At 46.8% G+C, this 16,810-nt stretch overlaps 1 protein-coding gene, 1 non-coding gene and 1 pseudogene across 2 annotated transcripts in view; all 3 read right to left on the bottom strand.

Moving 5' to 3' along the window:
• Positions 1–16,810, bottom strand: part of IGF2BP1 (insulin like growth factor 2 mRNA binding protein 1) — a 54,078-nt gene that overhangs the window by 7,170 nt on the left and 30,098 nt on the right. Inside the window, 5 exon segments of the mRNA XM_073005410.1 lie at positions 799–934; positions 1,682–1,804; positions 3,057–3,191; positions 5,037–5,318; positions 11,596–11,659. Coding sequence (XP_072861511.1) covers positions 799–934; positions 1,682–1,804; positions 3,057–3,191; positions 5,037–5,318; positions 11,596–11,659 — 740 coding nt within the window.
• Positions 6,040–7,966, bottom strand: LOC119622088 (COX assembly mitochondrial protein homolog; annotated as a pseudogene).
• On the bottom strand, positions 7,031–7,137 carry LOC119622264 (U6 spliceosomal RNA). The gene has a single exon (XR_005238927.1). It is a non-coding gene; the product is annotated as a U6 spliceosomal RNA (small nuclear RNA).

Genomic DNA, 16,810 nt, shown 5'->3' with positions numbered 1-16,810 from the left:
TCAGGAGTTCTTCCTCTCTGGCTGTTCAGACTGCTGGAGACAGACGATAGACTCATGACACTGTACTATAATCCCCCTACATGAGAAAAAGGTGTGGAGACAGCTCCATCTGACTTCTAGGACTGTAGTTCTAAACATTTTTGGTCCTGTACACCAACCCCAAGTCTCCTTTAAAAATGAGATGAGTTGCGTGCAGTGGCTCATGCTTATAATCCTAGTACTTTGGGAGGCCAAGGCAGGAGAATTGCTTGAGCCCAGGAGTTCGAGACCAACCTGGGTGACACAGCAAGACCCTGTTCCAAAAAATACAATTTTTTAAAATTAGCTGGGCATGGTGGTGCACACCTGTAGTCTCCTAGGTACTTGGGAGGCTGAAGCAGGAGTATCCCTTCAGCCCAGGGGGTCATGGCTGCAGTAAGCTATGATTGTGCCACTGCGCTCCAACCTGGGCAACAGACCAAGACCCTATCTCAAAAAAATTAAAAAAAAAAAAAAAAAATCAGATGACAATGATGGATCCTCGCATTTCACTAAAGTGCACACAAACACAAATTGTACATATACTTGGAATCACAGGACTCAAAGCCCAAGATTGGACCCCTACTCTAGGAACCAGGTGAAGAATCCTTGCTAATTAAATACTATTTAAATACTATTTCTGACAGTCGAGATCCAAAACCATCAACTAAAGCTCCAAAGCCGCACGGCACAGGGCAGGTGTCCATCACCCCCCACCCCACAAGTTGCTGTTGCTAAGACTCAGGAAAGGATAAGCAGAGGGTACTACCCAGCACTCACGCTCATGGCGGCCACATCGTTCTCATAGGCCTCCCGAACTTTCTTCATTATTTCCTGCTCGGCCCTGCAACAATTCTCAATGGCCCCCTTCACAGTGATGGTCCTCTCGGGGTTGTAAAGAGTAAGGTCTTGCAACCTGGCAGGAAGAGCAGAGTCGTGTCCTTTCACTGGCAGGCCAGGACCAGGCTCCGGCAGGAGCAAAGACGAGAGGCCAGCTGAGTCATACGCCCACCACTTCTGCAGCCTATACAACTTCTAGCAAATAACTCTGCATCTCCAGTCTTTGGTGTTCCCAGTTTTAACCAGGGCAGGGAGTAAGACGGAGGGAGATAACAACACCCAACTCAAACCCCTCTGTTAGCAATGGATCCAATGTCAGACAGATTATGGTTGTGTTTCTAAGTTTCTCCCTTGATTCTACGTAATCCATGTCCTGTACCTTTTTGGACAAGAGCAATTACTTTGCCCACAGGCTAGTCTCTGATGAAATGAAGAAGCACACTGCTTGCAGGAGCAGCCCACCACAGACAGAAAAGGGCCAAGGTCACTTCTCACAGTGACAGACAGGACTAAAGCCCTGAGTCCCTGGCTCCTAGCTGCAGGCTGTCAGCAAGCCACAGGGAAAGAGGGCTGTCACGTGGTTGAACGTGGCCTGTAGAGGCAGCACCCTACAACACCCCACCCCGTATGGCAGTGGGAATGGGCAGATCCAGTCCTTACACAGATTTTTTGAATGCTCTTTATCACTTCTACTATTTTTCCTTCAAGAGGCAGAAAGAGCATCCATTTTAAAAGAGCACATGTCAAGGTTCCATGATGAAATACTGACCCTGGCCTCCATGCATCCCCCACTCATAAATAGGGAAATAGAAGAGAGCCTTACGAGGAGATGGTGATTTTTGTCTCGGTATCTTGCTCTACCTTCTTCAGGTTCCGTCCTTCCTTGCCAATGAGACGCCCTACAAAGTTATTATGTGCCAGGATCTTCAGGGGAACCTCGTCAGCCCTTGGGAAGACAAAACAAGAAGTGGAAGACAACAGCTCCTTCAATTGTGGGCATCATGAAGACTCAATCACCATGACACCCTAGACTTGGCATTTCCAAGTAAAACATCTCAAAACATATCAAACTGCATACTTTAAAAATATGTATGATTTATTATACATCAATTGAACATCAATAAAGTCAATTTGCTTTATTTTATTTTTTGAGACAGGGTCTCACTCTTATCACCCAGGTTGGAATGCAAGGCTCACCACAGCCTTGACCTCCTGGGCTCATGCGAGCCTCCCTTCTCAGCCTTCCGAGTAGCTGGGACTACGCACACGCCCAGCTAATTTTTCTATTTTTGGTAGAGGTGAGGTTTCACTATCTTGCCCAGGCTGGTCTAGAACTCCTAGCCTCCAAAAGTGCTGGGATCAGAGGCATAAGCCACTATGCCCAGCCAATAAAGCTATTTTAAACAGCACAAGTGTGTAAAGGAACATGTCTAAGCAGATTCCTTGCATCACTGTTTTATGATAAGGAAAAGTTTAAAACAATTTAAACACCAATCAAGAAATAGGAGATTGATCACATGAACTACAGATAGCTATACTGTGGAATTCTATGCAGTTATAAAAAGAATGAGGTCTGTCCATATGTACTAATATACGTGCTGATACAGAAAATGAAAAAAATATAGAACAGCCTGTTCAGTGTGATTCTCTGAGCTAAAACACATGTGCACACACGCACACATGAATACACACAGGCACACATATCCATACATGTAGGCACGCATACACAATATACACACACTTGTGAGTGCACAGAATTTCTAGGAGGTCATACAACAGGAGTAAGAAGGGGTGGGGTATGGCGGCACACACCTATAATCCCAGCACTTTAGAAGGCTGAGCTTGAGTCACTTGAGTCCAGGAGTTCAAGACCAGCCTGGGTAACATGGCGAAACCCCATCTCTACAAAAATCACAAAAAACTAGGCAGGTGTGGTGGTGCATGCCTGTTGTCCTAGCTACTCGGAAGGCTGAGACGGGAGAATCCCTTGAGACCCGGAGGCAGAGGTTGCAGTGAGCTGAGATCATGCCACTGTACTCTAGCCTAGGTGACAGAGTCCCTGTAAGAAGATTTCTCAGTTTACATCTTTTTGTGCAATTGCTGACTGTATTTCTTATATGTCTGTATTACAGCTTGGAAGTTGGGGAGACTAACTGGACTAGCAGTCCCTCAAGAGCCAAGAAAAGCTGGAGACTTACGTTTTGGTGTCCTTGGCCTCTTTATGCATAATCTCCAAGATCATCTTACAAGCGGAGGAGCAGCCCTCAGGGGTGGAGTGCACACTGATGGCTTTTTCAGCTGCACCTGCATTCTCCTTCCTATGCACGTCTATCCTGGGGGCCACAAGGACAAGGCTGGTTAGTCGTCCCCAGTGATACCAGTACTTCAGGCTCCCCACCCCCACCACCACTCCTCAGTCAAAGGCATAGAACCTGCTCTTCTTGGAACAAGGCCAATCAAGTACAAATTTGGGAAGGGCAATGAAAGGACGGGAGAAACATGACCCATCTGTTACTATGGATTCTGTCTCAGACCAGCAATGCCTCAATCCACAGGTGGTTGGTGGCCAGGCACAGTAGCTCATGCCTATAATTCCAGCACTTTTGGAGGCCAAGGCGAGTGGGTTACTTGAGGCCAGGAGTCCGAGACTAGCCTGGCCAGCATGGTGAAACCCCGTCTCTACTAAAAATACAAAAAAATTAGCTGGGTGTGGTGGTGCACACCTGTAATTCCAGCTACTAAGCAGGTTGAGGCACAAGAATTGCTTGAACCTGGGAGGAGGCTGCAGTGAGCTGAGATCACACCACTGTACTTCCAGCCTGGGTGACACAGTGAGACTCTGCCTCAAAAAAATAAAAAATAAATAAATAGATAAATAAATAAGTGGTGGCTGGGGACAAGAACACAGCAGGGGTGGGAACTACCAGCCCACAGTTCCAAAGCTGCATTTCCACTTGAATTTCGTATGTCCCCCTTGAAACAAATATAAAGAGAGGACACAGTGCCCCAAACTCAAAGTAAACAACAAGAGTTACTATGATAAGGACATAATATGGCATGTCCTTTGCCACTGAGTACACTGATAAGATATAACGATTAGAGAAAAGGCCTGGTGTGGTGGCTCATGCCTTTAATCCCAGCACTATGGGAGGCTGAGGCAGCCGGATCACGAGGTCAGGAGCTCCAGACCAGCCTGACCAACATGGTGAAACCCTGTATCTATTTTTTTTTTTTTTTTTTTTTTTTGGAGACGGAGTCTCGCTCTGTCGCCCAGGCTAGAGTGCAGTGGCCGGATCTCAGCTCACTGCAAGCTCCGCCTCCCGGGTTCACGCCATTCTCCTGCCTCAGCCTCCCAAGTAGCTGGGACTACAGGCGCCCGCCACCACGCCCGGCTAGTTTTTTGTATTTTTTAGTAGAGACGAGGTTTCACCGTGTTAGCCAGGATGGTCTACGATCTCCTGACCTCGTGATCCGCCCGTCTCGGCCTCCCAAAGTGCTGGGATTACAGGCTTGAGCCACCGCGCCCGGCCTGTATCTATTAAAAATACAAAAATTAGCCAGACATGGTGGCACATGCCTATAATCCCAGCTACTCGGAAGGCTGAGGCAGGAGAATGGCATGAACCCGGGAGGCAGAGGTTGCCATGAGCCAAGATCACACCACTGCACTCCAGCCTGGGCGACAGAGCGAGACTGTCTCCAAAAAAAAGAAAAAAGAAAAAAAGAAAAAAGAAAAAAAAAAGATTAGAGAAAGAAGGTGAAAGTGGCAGAATGGGAGATGGGACACAATTATGAGGGTCCTAATTTTGGACAGGTTAGCCAGCCCTGTTACCACATTAAGTGGTCATGAAATCACAGAGGACTGAGGAGTGGCTGACTCATCAAAATGAGGTTTGCTTGGAGACTTTTTTATGAAACTGCATGAGAAATTATAGAACCGCTCTTGCTAATACAAGTGTGTGGCCCAGCACCCCAAGACCCATTCTCCCTCCCTATCTGCCCTCCCTTTCCCAGGAGGCTGGTATTGGAAGCAGTGACCCCTGAACGCTCCAGGCAACATTTCCTAAAAGGTAAATGTTGATGTCCCCAGCATGCTTCCAGGCTTCTAGTGGGCCTCTTTAGGTACCAACCACTGTTCCCTAGCAACCAGCCTCCATTTCCCAAGAGCCAGGACTCACTTGGACTGGGTCTGTTTTGTGATGTTGCGGATGGTGGCCCCCTCCTTGCCAATGATGGCACCCACATACTGGGTGGGCACCAGGAGCCGAAGGGGGATATCCACTTGCTGCTGCTTGGCTGGGGCCCCCGCTGCCACAGGTGAGCCCTGGCGGGGCTGACCCCGAGAGCCAAAGCCCCCTCGGCGCCCATTCTCAGGTCCCTGTGCTATCTGCTCATCAGGGATGTAGGAGACCTTCAGAGCATGGTTCTCCAACTGGTGGCCATTCAGCTTCATGATGGCTCTGGGGACAGAGTGAGAGTCTACAGTCATTCCAATCCATGCCAATCATACCAGATGCTCTCTTGGCCAAAGCACTCTAGTAAGTTACAGCTTGGAACACACTAAAGAAAAGGAGATAGTCGCCTGCCCACTACTCCCACCTCCATTTTTCAGAACTTTCCAGTCTAAATGGCATCAGACTCCAAAGGAAAAGTAAATAAATACAGTGTTCCCTAACTTAGTTGGGATTTAATGTTCACAAAGGCCTTCCACTGGAACCATCAGAGAAATGGGCTTTTAGTCCAACAGAGTATAGGGTTCTGTCAGCCTAAAAAGGAAGAGCAAGCCATAGATCTCAAAGTCCTCCCATGCCAACTGGAGAGCATACCACAGACCTGAAGAGGCTCTGCAAAGCTAACACGTACACTTTCTGGATTGAGGAATCCCTACCACAGGGTGAGGAAACCGACTGCTAACTACTACATTATCCTAACTTTAGAGACAATGAAACCAAGGTCAAAGGAGATTGAGATGTATGTATGTAGAATTCAAATGTTAATCCTGCCCTAATGAAGTGTGGGGTTTATTTTTGTTTTTGAAATAAAATCTTTCAGACAAAAATTAATATTTCCATAATTAAGATAGAGCAAACACACATTCTTGAGTCCATTATTTAAGCAAATTTATACTATAAATGACTTCCATGAATATTAAGAGTTCCTGAATATCATTTGAATATTTGCCTACAGGCTTATAGGAAGTTTCCGTAGCCTTCTCTTTGTAGAAATTCCAGTTTTTCTAAATTTTTCCTTCCTTCAGGTATTCCATTTTGCATTCTTCATAAAAGGCTGGATCATTGTAGTGAGCAGTTAGACATTCTTTTAATAGAGGATTTTCTTTACGGCATTTTCCTACCATAAGGATTCCAGAGTTCTTGCAACATTTGGTAAAATCTTGAAGTTGTTCAGAACACCTCTCTCTGGCCTTTTCTCATTATTTTAGGGATCCAAACATCTTTTTCAAGATGTCTGAGATGCTGCTTTAAAACTTGCAGCGTCTTCCCATTGTTTCTCATATAAAATTCAAACTCCTTGAAATGCTTGAAATGGTTTACATGACATTTCATGATTCACAACTGAAACCCCTCCATAGCCATGGCACACACTCCTCTTTGATCTCAATTATTTCTTGTGGCCTTTGCTTAATTAAGCCACCGTTTTGTTTTTGTTTTTGTTTTGAGACAGAGTTTCGCTCTTGCTGCCCAGGGCTGGAATGCAATGGTGTGATCTCGGCTCACTGCAACCTCCGCCTCCCAGGTTCAAGCGATTCTCCTGCCTCAGCCTCCCGAGTAGCTGGGATTACAGGCATGCGCCACCAAGCCTGGCCAATTTTTGCATTTTTAGTAGAGACGGGGTTTCTCCATGTTGGTCAGGCTGGTTTCGAACTCCTGACCTCAGGTGATTCGCCCACCTCGGCCTCCCAAAGTGCTGGGATTACAGGCGTGAGCCATCGCGCCCGGCCCAAACCACTGTTTTTCAAATTTCAGGGCAACCCATCAGAGAGTCGTTAATCTGCCAGGTCCAGCGCCATGGCAGCGGGTGGAGAAGCAGCAATTGGGGAACTCTTCTGAGCTGCTGGTGCACCAAAAAAAAAAAAAGTGCCGTCTCGAGATTTTAGCTCCTTCGCAGTCTCCCACTGTCTTTTTAAAATATATATAGAGAGAGATTGATTGACTGATTGATGGAACACTTCATGAATTTGCGTGACATCTTCGCGCAGGGACCATGTTAATCTTCTCTGTACCGTTCCAATTTTAGTATATGTGCTGTCAAAGCGAACACCTCTACTGTCTTTTGTGCTACCCTTTCTTCCACAGTCTCCAGAGACCCCTAACTGCCCACTTGGCTCTGGGGCCACAGTCTCACAACCCTCCCCAACCCATTGGGGTAAACCAGCGCGGTGCTGTAATACCACACGCCACCAGCAGATGCCGCAGCTCCAACACTTCACAAAGCCAACTTTCAAAATTACCGCTGGCAGCCATTTACTACTATGCTATATACTTGCCAAGCTTTGCGCCAGTCGCTTCCAGTCAACCCTGCACCAGTTGGCCCAGCTGGGAAATGCGGCCACTGTGAGGATTAAGTTAGTAAAATGGTACACAGTGCCTTAAACAGTGACCGGCTGGCAGCGTGAAATTATTACCAGGCCGAGACCAGCCTGGAGCCGCGGCCTCCACTCCCGCCTAGTGCAGTCCTGTCCCGGGCCCTCCTACAAGGACGTCCGGCACTCGGGGTTGCCTTACAGCCAGTTGGGGCTTTTGCCCATTTTCCTGTCACCTGCCACCAAGCTGCTGCTACATATCCCGGCTGGAATCTGACTCCCACTCCAAAGTGGTCGGGGGGCAGGCCTGGGTCAGCAAGGCCACATCACCAGCTTCCTGCAGGAACTTCTAGAAGGCGAGCAGCCCAGAAAATGGCACGGGCGGCGGCCTGGGAGAGACCTCGGAGGGCAGGGAATCCCTGCTCCCAGGTGCCCCAGCCACCCCCACTGTTGCAGGTGCACGCCCACAGGGAGGCGCCACGTGCGTGTGGGGAGGCTGCGCGGTCCCAGTCTACCCACTGCAGGCCTCTGACCCAGACCGCTGCCACCTGCCAGCGCACCACGCATCCGCGTCCGCCCAGGCTCCCGGGGCAAAGATAACGGAGTTAAGACACCAGTATTCCAATCTTAGTTCTATTGCTCACTAGCTACGTGAAGCAGGAAGCTTACAACCTAGTCTAGACCTAAGTCTCATCAACTGTAAAGGGAAACTGATACTTGTGCCCTGCCTACCTTACAGCTAATACATTTAGGTCTGTAATCCATTTTGAATTAATTTGTATGCTCAGTGTAAGGCAGAAGTCCGAATTCATCTTTTGTCATGTGGATATCATCGAATTGCCCCAGCATCATTTGTTGAAACCACCTTATCCTTCCTAATAAATTGTCTTTTTAGCACTTTGAAAATAAAAACAAAAACCAGCCGATCATAAACATAAAGGCTTATTTCTAGGCTCTGAATTTTATTCCACTGATCAGTATGTTTATCCTAATGCCAGTACCACACTAATTTGATTACCGTAGTTTGATGTAAGTTTTAAAATTTGGGAGTTTAATTCTTCTTTGTTCTTCTTATTCAAGACTGTTAAGGTTTTCTGCATTTCCTCAAGATCAGCTTATCAATGTCAGCCAAAACTGCATATCTTACAGGATTTATGTGACAATCACAAGTGAAAACATTATGTTTTTATATATTATTATATAAATTAAGGGATTTATCGTTTTTACACCTATTAAGTCTGGCACCTTCTTTGGTTGAATCCACCTCCGTGGATTCCATCTTGAAAAGTTTTGTTTTTGGTTTTTTGGTTTCTGTTTTGTTTTTGTTTTTTTGGAGACAGGGTCTTACTTTTTTACCCAGGCTGGAAATTCAGGGGCATGATCTCAACTCACTGCAACCTCCACCTCCGCCTCAAGCAATCCTCCCACCTCAACCTGCTGGGTATGTGCCACCATGCCCAGCTAATGTTTTGTAATTTTTGTAGAGATGGGGTTTTGCCATGTTGCCCAGGCTGGTCTTGAACTACTGAGCTCAAGCAACCCGCCCTGCATCGGCCTCCCAAAGGGCTGGAATTACAAGCACAAGCCACCAAGCCGGACCGCATTTTGAAAGATTCTGAGGTTTTTAAAAAAATAATAAATAAAAAAGGCAAGGTACAGTGGCTCATGCCTGTAATCCCAACACTTTGGGAGGCCAAGGTGGGCGGATCACCTGATGTCAGGAGTTCAAGACCAGCCCGGCCAACGTGGGGAAACCTCGTCTTTACCAAAAAATTAAAAAAAAATTGCCAGGCATGGTGGCGGACACCTGTAGTCCAGTAGTCCCAACTACTCGGGAGGCTGAGGCAGGAGAATCACTGGAACCCGGGGGGTGGAGGCTGCAGTGAAGAGATCGCATCATTGCACTCCAGCCAGGGCAAGACTCCATCTCAAAAAAAGAAAAAAAGAAAAAAAAAAAGGCAAACCATTATATAACTCTAGCACTTTGGGAGGCTGAGGTAGGAAGATCGCTAACGCCAGGAGTTTGAGACTAGCCTGGGCAACATAGTGATACTCCCATCTCTAAATATTAAAAATTTTTAAATTGGCCCAGCATCGTGGTGCATGCCTGTTACCCCAGCTGCTTTAGAGGCTGAGGCAGGAGTATCCCCTCAGCCCAGGAGGTTGAAGCTGCAATGAGCTGTGTTTGCAACACTGCACTCCAGCCTGGGCAACAGGGAGAGAGTGTCTCAAAAAATAAAATAATTATTATTTTTTTAAACTGTGGCAAAGACGTAGGAATTGGAGACAGAATGGCTTGCTTACCACTTGGAGACTAGAGTCTCAGTCTATTTCGTATGTCTGTAAAATGGGGCTGAATAAGACTAAAGGGAGGGCATAAGCATCATCCATTCCCAAGGCTGACACTGGTTAGAAATGTTAACAAGGCAGCTGGGTGCGATGGCTCACACCTGTAATTCCAGCACTCTGGGAGGCTGAGGTGGGTGGATCACTTGAAGTCAGGAGTTCGAGACCTTCCTGGCCAACATGGCGAGACCCCATCTCTACTAAATACACAAAAATTAGCCAGGTGTGGTGGTACATGCCTGTAATCCTAGCTACTCAGGAGACTGAGGCAGGAGAATCACTCGAACCTGGGAGGTGGAGGTTGCAGTGAGTCGAGATCATGCCACTGAACTCCAGCCTGGGCGACAGAGTGAGACTCCATCTCAAAAAGAAAAAAATTAAAATTAAAAGATTAAAAAAAAGTTAGCCAGCCAGGCATGGTGGTGTACCACCTGTAGTCCCAGCTATTCAGGAGGCTGTTACAGACAGACTACACATTTTGCACATTACTCATTTTTATTAATATCCGAGCCTGTTATAGGCTTTTGCCACATTTTCCTTTGGGCTTTCTTGCACAAGAATTGCTTGAACCCAGGAGGCGCAGGTTGCAGTGAGCCAAGATTGCGCCACTGCACTCCAGCCTGGACGACAGAGCAAGACAGAACAAGACTCAGTCTCAAAAAAAAAAAAAAAAAAAAAAAACCAGAAATGTTAATGAGGTAACAAAGGGCAAGTGAGGTGGCTCAAGCTTATAATCCCAGCACTCTGGGAGGCCATGGCAGGCAGATCACTTGAGCCCAGGAGTTCGAGACCAGCCTGGGCAACATGGTGAAACCTCGCCTCTACAAAAAATACAAAAATGAACCAGGCATAATTGTGTATGTCTGTAGTCCCACCTACTTGGCAGGCTGAGGTGGGAGGATTGCTTGAGCCCAGGAGGTTGAGGTTGCAGTGAGCTGGTATCATGCCACTAAATTCCAGCCTGGGTGGCAGAGTGAGACTTGTCTCCAAAAAACAAGAACAAGGCAACAGTAGGCAGGAGAGAATGAGCAACTGTTGACATGAGCTTTAAAGCCAAACCCTGGTGGCCACAAGGGGCAGTAGGAACCTCTAGAAAATTCTGAGCCCAGGAGGTATCTAAAAGAAAACGGTAGGTATTTTAATAACAGGTAGGATTTTACAAAGTATTATTAGATTGGAGAAGGCGGCATGTTGAAGAAGCAAGAAAACCCAAAGCAAAATATGGCAAAAGCCTATAACAGGCTCAGATATTAATATGAATAATGTGTAAAATGTGTAGTCTGTCTGTAACAGCGAGTGAGAAGCATAACTGCTCAACCAAAGGGCTAGGAGCTAACATTGTGGGTACGATGGGACTAAAAGGACCCCAAAACTATCACCAGCTAGGTTCACGACCATCACTGCAATAAAATGTCTCAGCATCCCAAGGTTGAGGAATCTTTTTGGAACCCCGAAGTTCCCCTTCATTATCACTAGATGGCGCCAAGAACACAGCAAAGGACTCTAAGGTCCCAGAGCAACCAGAAACCTATCAGCGGGGAGAGGACATTTTCTCCGCAAGGAATTTCCCACTTATCTGGGAGGGCTTTGGGTCCCTTCCTTCTATATATTTTTGCTATCGATCTTGATGTTTCTGAGCCTTTGAGATCCCTGAAACAACGGACATGAAGGAGACCCCCTGAAGACACCTTTTATGCAAGACTCTCGGTTTGGCTTGGGCTAATAACAGAACCCTGGATGGGGACCCCAGCCTGCCTAGACCCCCTGAGGAAAAAAGTGGGACCAGGCTCACACCACCCCCCTCAGAGCGCCCCCCCACCGCCCCCAGCCCCACTTTCCAACCCACTCACTGCCTGGTCTGCTCCCGGTTGGAATAGGTGACATTCACCACTGCCGTCTCACTCTCAGTGTTCACTGCAGAGAAAAGAGAGGACAGCGTCAGAGCAGGGAAATCTGGAGGCCCAACCAATGAATCTCCAACTCCAGCTTTCCACATTTTGAGATCAAGAAGACATCTGGCAGGCCAGGCGCGGTGGATCACGCCTGCAAATCCTAGCACCTTGGGAGGGCGAGGCTGGCAGATCACTTGAGCCCAGGAAATCAGCCTGGCCAACACAGTGAAACTCTTGTCTCTACTAAAAAATACAAAAATTAGCTGGGTGTAGTGGCACGCGCCTATAGTCCCAGCTACTGGGGATGCTGAGGCAGGAGAACTGCTTGAATCACTTGAACCTGGGAAGCAGAGATTGAAGTGAGGTGAGATCGTGCCACTGCACTCTGAACCTGGGCAACAGAGGGAGATTCCGCCTCAAAAAAAAAAAAAAAAAAAAAAAAGGACACCTGGCAGATACTCTAACTTGAATAAAAAGGCAAAAAAACAAAAAACCTTCCCCTTTCAAGGGAGCTACTTGAAAATTCAAATTTACCAGGCAGGGCATGGTAGCTCGTGCCTGTAATCCCAGGACTTTGGGAGGCAGAGGCAGGTGGATTACTTGAGCTTGAGAGACCAGCCTGGTCAACATGGCAAAACCCTATCGCTAACAAAAAACACAAAAATTAACCAGGCATGGTGCTGAGTCCCAGCTACTCAGGAGGCTGAGGTGGGAAGATCACTTGAACCCAGGAGGCAGAGGTTGCAATGAGCCAAGATAGTGCCGCTGCACTCCAGCCTGGGTGATGGAGACCCAGTCTCAAAAAAACAAAGAAAGAAAGAAAATTCAAATTTACCTTCCTGCTTTTTGTAATTTGCTCAGTCGGTTCCCAAGAGAGTAGATACACAAATGGGTGTAGCCACCCTATCAGCAGTTGCACAACAAGGCTATATGGCAACGCAAACACTACTACCCACCTCCACACACTCTAAAGGGAGTAAATTCCCTTTAGAAAGTTAAACTAGTTGGCCGGGAGCGGTACCTCACACCTGTAAATCCCCAGCACTTTGGGAGGCCGAGGCAGGTAGATCACCTGAGGTCAGGAGTTTGAGACCAGTCTGACCAATATGGTGAAACCCATTTCTACTAAAATTACAAAAATTAGCTGGGTGTGGTGGCGTGCACCTGTAGTCCCAGCTACTTGGGAGGCTGAGGCAGGAGAATCGCTTGAACCCGGGATGTGGAGGTTGCAGTGAGCCAAGATCGTGCCACTGCACTCCAGCCTGGGCAACAGAGCAAGATTCTGTCTCAAAAAAAAAAAAAAAAAAAGTTGAACTAGTTAAAAATCAACACATGCGGCCGGGTGCGGTGGCTCATGCCTGTAATCCCAGCACTTTGGGAGGCCAAGGTGGGTGGATCACGAGGTCAGGAGATCAAGACCATCCTGGCTAACACAGTGAAACCCTGTCTCTACTAAAAATAGAAAAAATTAGCCGGGTGTGGTGGCGGGCGCCTGTAGTCCCAGCTACTTGGGAGGCTGAGGCAGGAGAATGGCATGAACCTGGGAGGTGGAGCTTGCAGTGAGCCGAGATGGTGCCACTGCACTCCAGCCTGGGCAACAGAGTGACATTCTGTCTCCAAAACACACACACACACACACACACACACACACACACACACACACACACGCTGAATGAGATTAGCAATTTATAGAAGTAAACATCCCAAGAAATGGCCTGCAAAGATATGGCTGACAAAACTTGTAAACACCTAAATCCATTCTAGCAGTCTATGTATTCTCAAGGACACAAGAACCAACGTGTATCAAAATCTAGCTAAACGGAGGCCGGGCACAGTGGCTCACACCTGTAATCCCAGCATTTCAGGAGGCCGAGGCAGGTGCATCACTTGAGGTCAGGAGTTCAAGACCAGCCTGGCCAACATAGCAAAACCCAGTCTCCACTGAAAATACAAAAATTAGCCCAGTGTGGTGGTGCATGCCTGTAATCCCAGTTACTTGGGAGGCTAAGACAGGAGAATTGCTTCAACTCAGGAGGCGGAGGTTGCAGTGAGCAGACATTGCGCCACTGAACTTCAGACTGGGTGACAAAGCGAAACTCTATCTCAAAAAAAAAAAAAAAAAATCCTGCTAAATGGACTGACAGGAATGGCTATAGAAGTCTAGAAAGAAAAAAAAGAATTTGCATGTTTTCCAGGGGAAAGGATTTCCTGTCTTGGATGTGGCCACTGTAGCCTCAGGATGCTAGCCATTGATCCCATCAAAATTCTTGGCTCTAGGAGAATGGTTTGGCAAGCTGACATTAGAATCCCAAGCAGTCTAGAAACATATTTCTCACCTACAATTATTAAAATTAACCGTCTGAGGTGGGAGAATCACTTCAGAAGGTCGTGCCAGGAATCTGAGATCAGCCTGGCAACACAGGGAGACCCCATCTCTACAAAAAATTTAAAAAAAAAAAAAAAAAATCAGCCGGGTGCAGTAGTAAACACCGACAGTCCCAGCTACTTGGGAAGCTAAGGCAGCAGGAGAATCACTTGATCCCAGAGGTTTGAGGCTGTAGTGAGCTATGATCACACTGCATTCCAGCTTAGGAGGCAGAACTAGACTCTGTTTCAAATAAATAAATAAATAAAGTTAACCTTCTTTCTCCTATACCAATGTCTTGTGAATTTCGGTCCCCTGGGCTTGCTCAACCATGGGGTGGGGGACCATGGCTTAAATTAAGCCTCTGCCCCCACAACACTGAGGACAGAGAAGGCACTTGGTCACAAACTTCAGTGCAAAGAATCTGTCATCCAGGCTGGAGTACAGTGGCGTAATCAGAGTTCACAGAAGCCTTTAACTCCTGTGCTAAAGCTATTCCTCCCCTCTCAGCCTCCCAAAGTCCTGGGATTACAGGCATGAGCCACCACGCTAGGCCCAGACCACTCTTTTTTTTTTTTTTTTTTTTTTTTTTTGAGACGGAGTCTCGCTTTGTGGCCCAGGCTGGAGTGCAGTGGCCAGATCTCAGCTCACTGCAAGCTCCGCCTCCTGGGTTTACGCCATTCTCCTGCCTCAGCCTCCCGAGTACCTGGGACTACAGGCGCCCGCCACCTCGCCCGGCTAGTTTTTTTTGTATTTTTTAGTAGAGACGGGGTTTCACCGTGTTAGCCAGGATGGTCTCGATCTCCTGACCTCGTGATCCGCCCGTCTCGGCCTCCCAAAGTGCTGGGATTACAGGCTTGAGCCACCGTGCCCGGCCCGCCCAGACCACTCTTAACTGCTCTGGCCTGCATCAGCAGGTCTCTCCCTCCTCAGTGGTAAGGAAGCTTCTGCAAGAACAATCTTCCAGTGACTGGAAATACAGTAGTAAACCAAAAAAACCTCTGCCTTTGTGGAGTTTATGGAGAGAGAGACAACAATAAGCATAATAAATAAGCAAGTTCTACAGAATATTTGAGAGTGATGACTGCTATGGAGAAATATAAATCAGATGAGGCCAGGTGTGGTGGCTCACTCCTGTAATCCCAGCATTTTGGGAAGCCAAGGCAGGTGGATCACAAGCTCAGGAGACCAGCCTAGTCAATATGGTGAAAAAAGTACAAAAATTAGCTCTACTCTCCACTAAAGTACAAAACTAAAGTACAAAAATTAGCTGGGTGTGGTGGTGGGTGCCTGTAGTCCCAGCTACTTGGGAGCTGAAGCAGAAGAATCGCTCGAACCCAGCAGGCAGAGGTTGAAGTGAGCCGAGATCACACCGCTGCACTCCAGCCTGGGTGACAGAGAGAGACTGTATCTCAAAAACTAATAATAATAATAAATCACATGAAAGAGGATGAGATAGGTAGAAAGAATGGACCTCACTCACAGTGACTTTTGAGCAGACTTAAGGACTTTCTCTATTGTCCAACAAAGTCAAACATTTCCCACACGGTTCTCTCAAAGTAGCAGATATCTTTCCAGATAGGGTGTGTTACAGCTCCCTAGTGAGCCTTGGATAAATTTAAACTAGTGTTGACTCCTTATACACCACTCAGTGAAATTCAGCATGCACTTGCTTCCAAGCCACTGCTCAATCTTACTGTTTGTCCAGAAGTAACGTATTCATTAGTCTAAACTGTGAACAGTACTGAGCAGTAGTTATCAGTTAGTCCTGCTGCATCCTGGCATTTAAGATAAAGGGCAAGCTACAAGATTAGAGCAGGTTAGAACGTGTTTGATAGATTCATCAGTTTATCCTTGGGTGGGTGAAGGTTTTCATCATTTATAATCATTTATAGCTTGCCCCTTTCCACAAATAATTTGAAGAGGAATATTTAAATCTCAAACCAAGTGATTATCCACTTGTTTCTTTAAGATCTCCAAACCTAACCCAGTATCTTGTCTGCGTAAAGACCACCTTATATCCAACCAAAGTCACTTTCCATTACTAAATGGACAAAACTTGTTTCATTTTGTTTTTGAGACAATAAAGAATCTTGCTGTCATCCAGGCTGGAGTGCAGTGGCACAATCACAGCTTACTGCAGCCTTGGCCTCCTGGGCACCAGCAATCCTCTTGCCTCAGCCTCCCTACTGACTGGGACTGCAGGTATCCACCACCACTCCCAGGTAATTTCTTGTAGACATGGAGTCTCACTCTTTCCCAGGCTGGTCTCAAAACTCTTGTGGCTCAAGAGATCCTCCCACCTTGTCCTCCCATAGTGCTGGCATTACAGGTGTGAGTCACTGCACCCAGGTGGCAAACTTTTTATGACCTAAAATTCTTCTATTATTTTTCCTTCTGTGGGCCTACTCTTCAAACGATTTTGCTTACCTATCAAACTACATTAACTAAGTATTAAATCCTCTGCTTTTTTTTTAATTGACCAAAGACATACATTGCTACCAATCAGAGCTTCTAAAAAGAGACAACTGGTTGATTATTCCAGCCAAAAACAAGAAACATGAAGCTTTTAAAGTAAAATGGCTGCAGGGTAACTCAGGTTGAATGCAAGATTTCTGTTCTTAGACTATTTTTAAAATCCTGGGATAGCCATTTCTACCTTGGTTGATCCCTAAGAACCTGGAGACTCCATGCTGGGAAGGAGTGGCTTTGTTCAAGCCTCCTGCTAAACAGAAGAGAAACCCAGTTCCACAGATAACTAAGACCCAAAGCCGAGGCCAAGAGTCCAGGTCCCCAATCCAATGTACT

This window comes from Chlorocebus sabaeus, chromosome 16 (genome assembly GCF_047675955.1).
Source record: "Chlorocebus sabaeus isolate Y175 chromosome 16, mChlSab1.0.hap1, whole genome shotgun sequence".
Lineage (NCBI taxonomy): Eukaryota > Metazoa > Chordata > Mammalia > Primates > Cercopithecidae > Chlorocebus > Chlorocebus sabaeus.
This window is presented reverse-complemented; position numbering and strand designations above follow the sequence as displayed.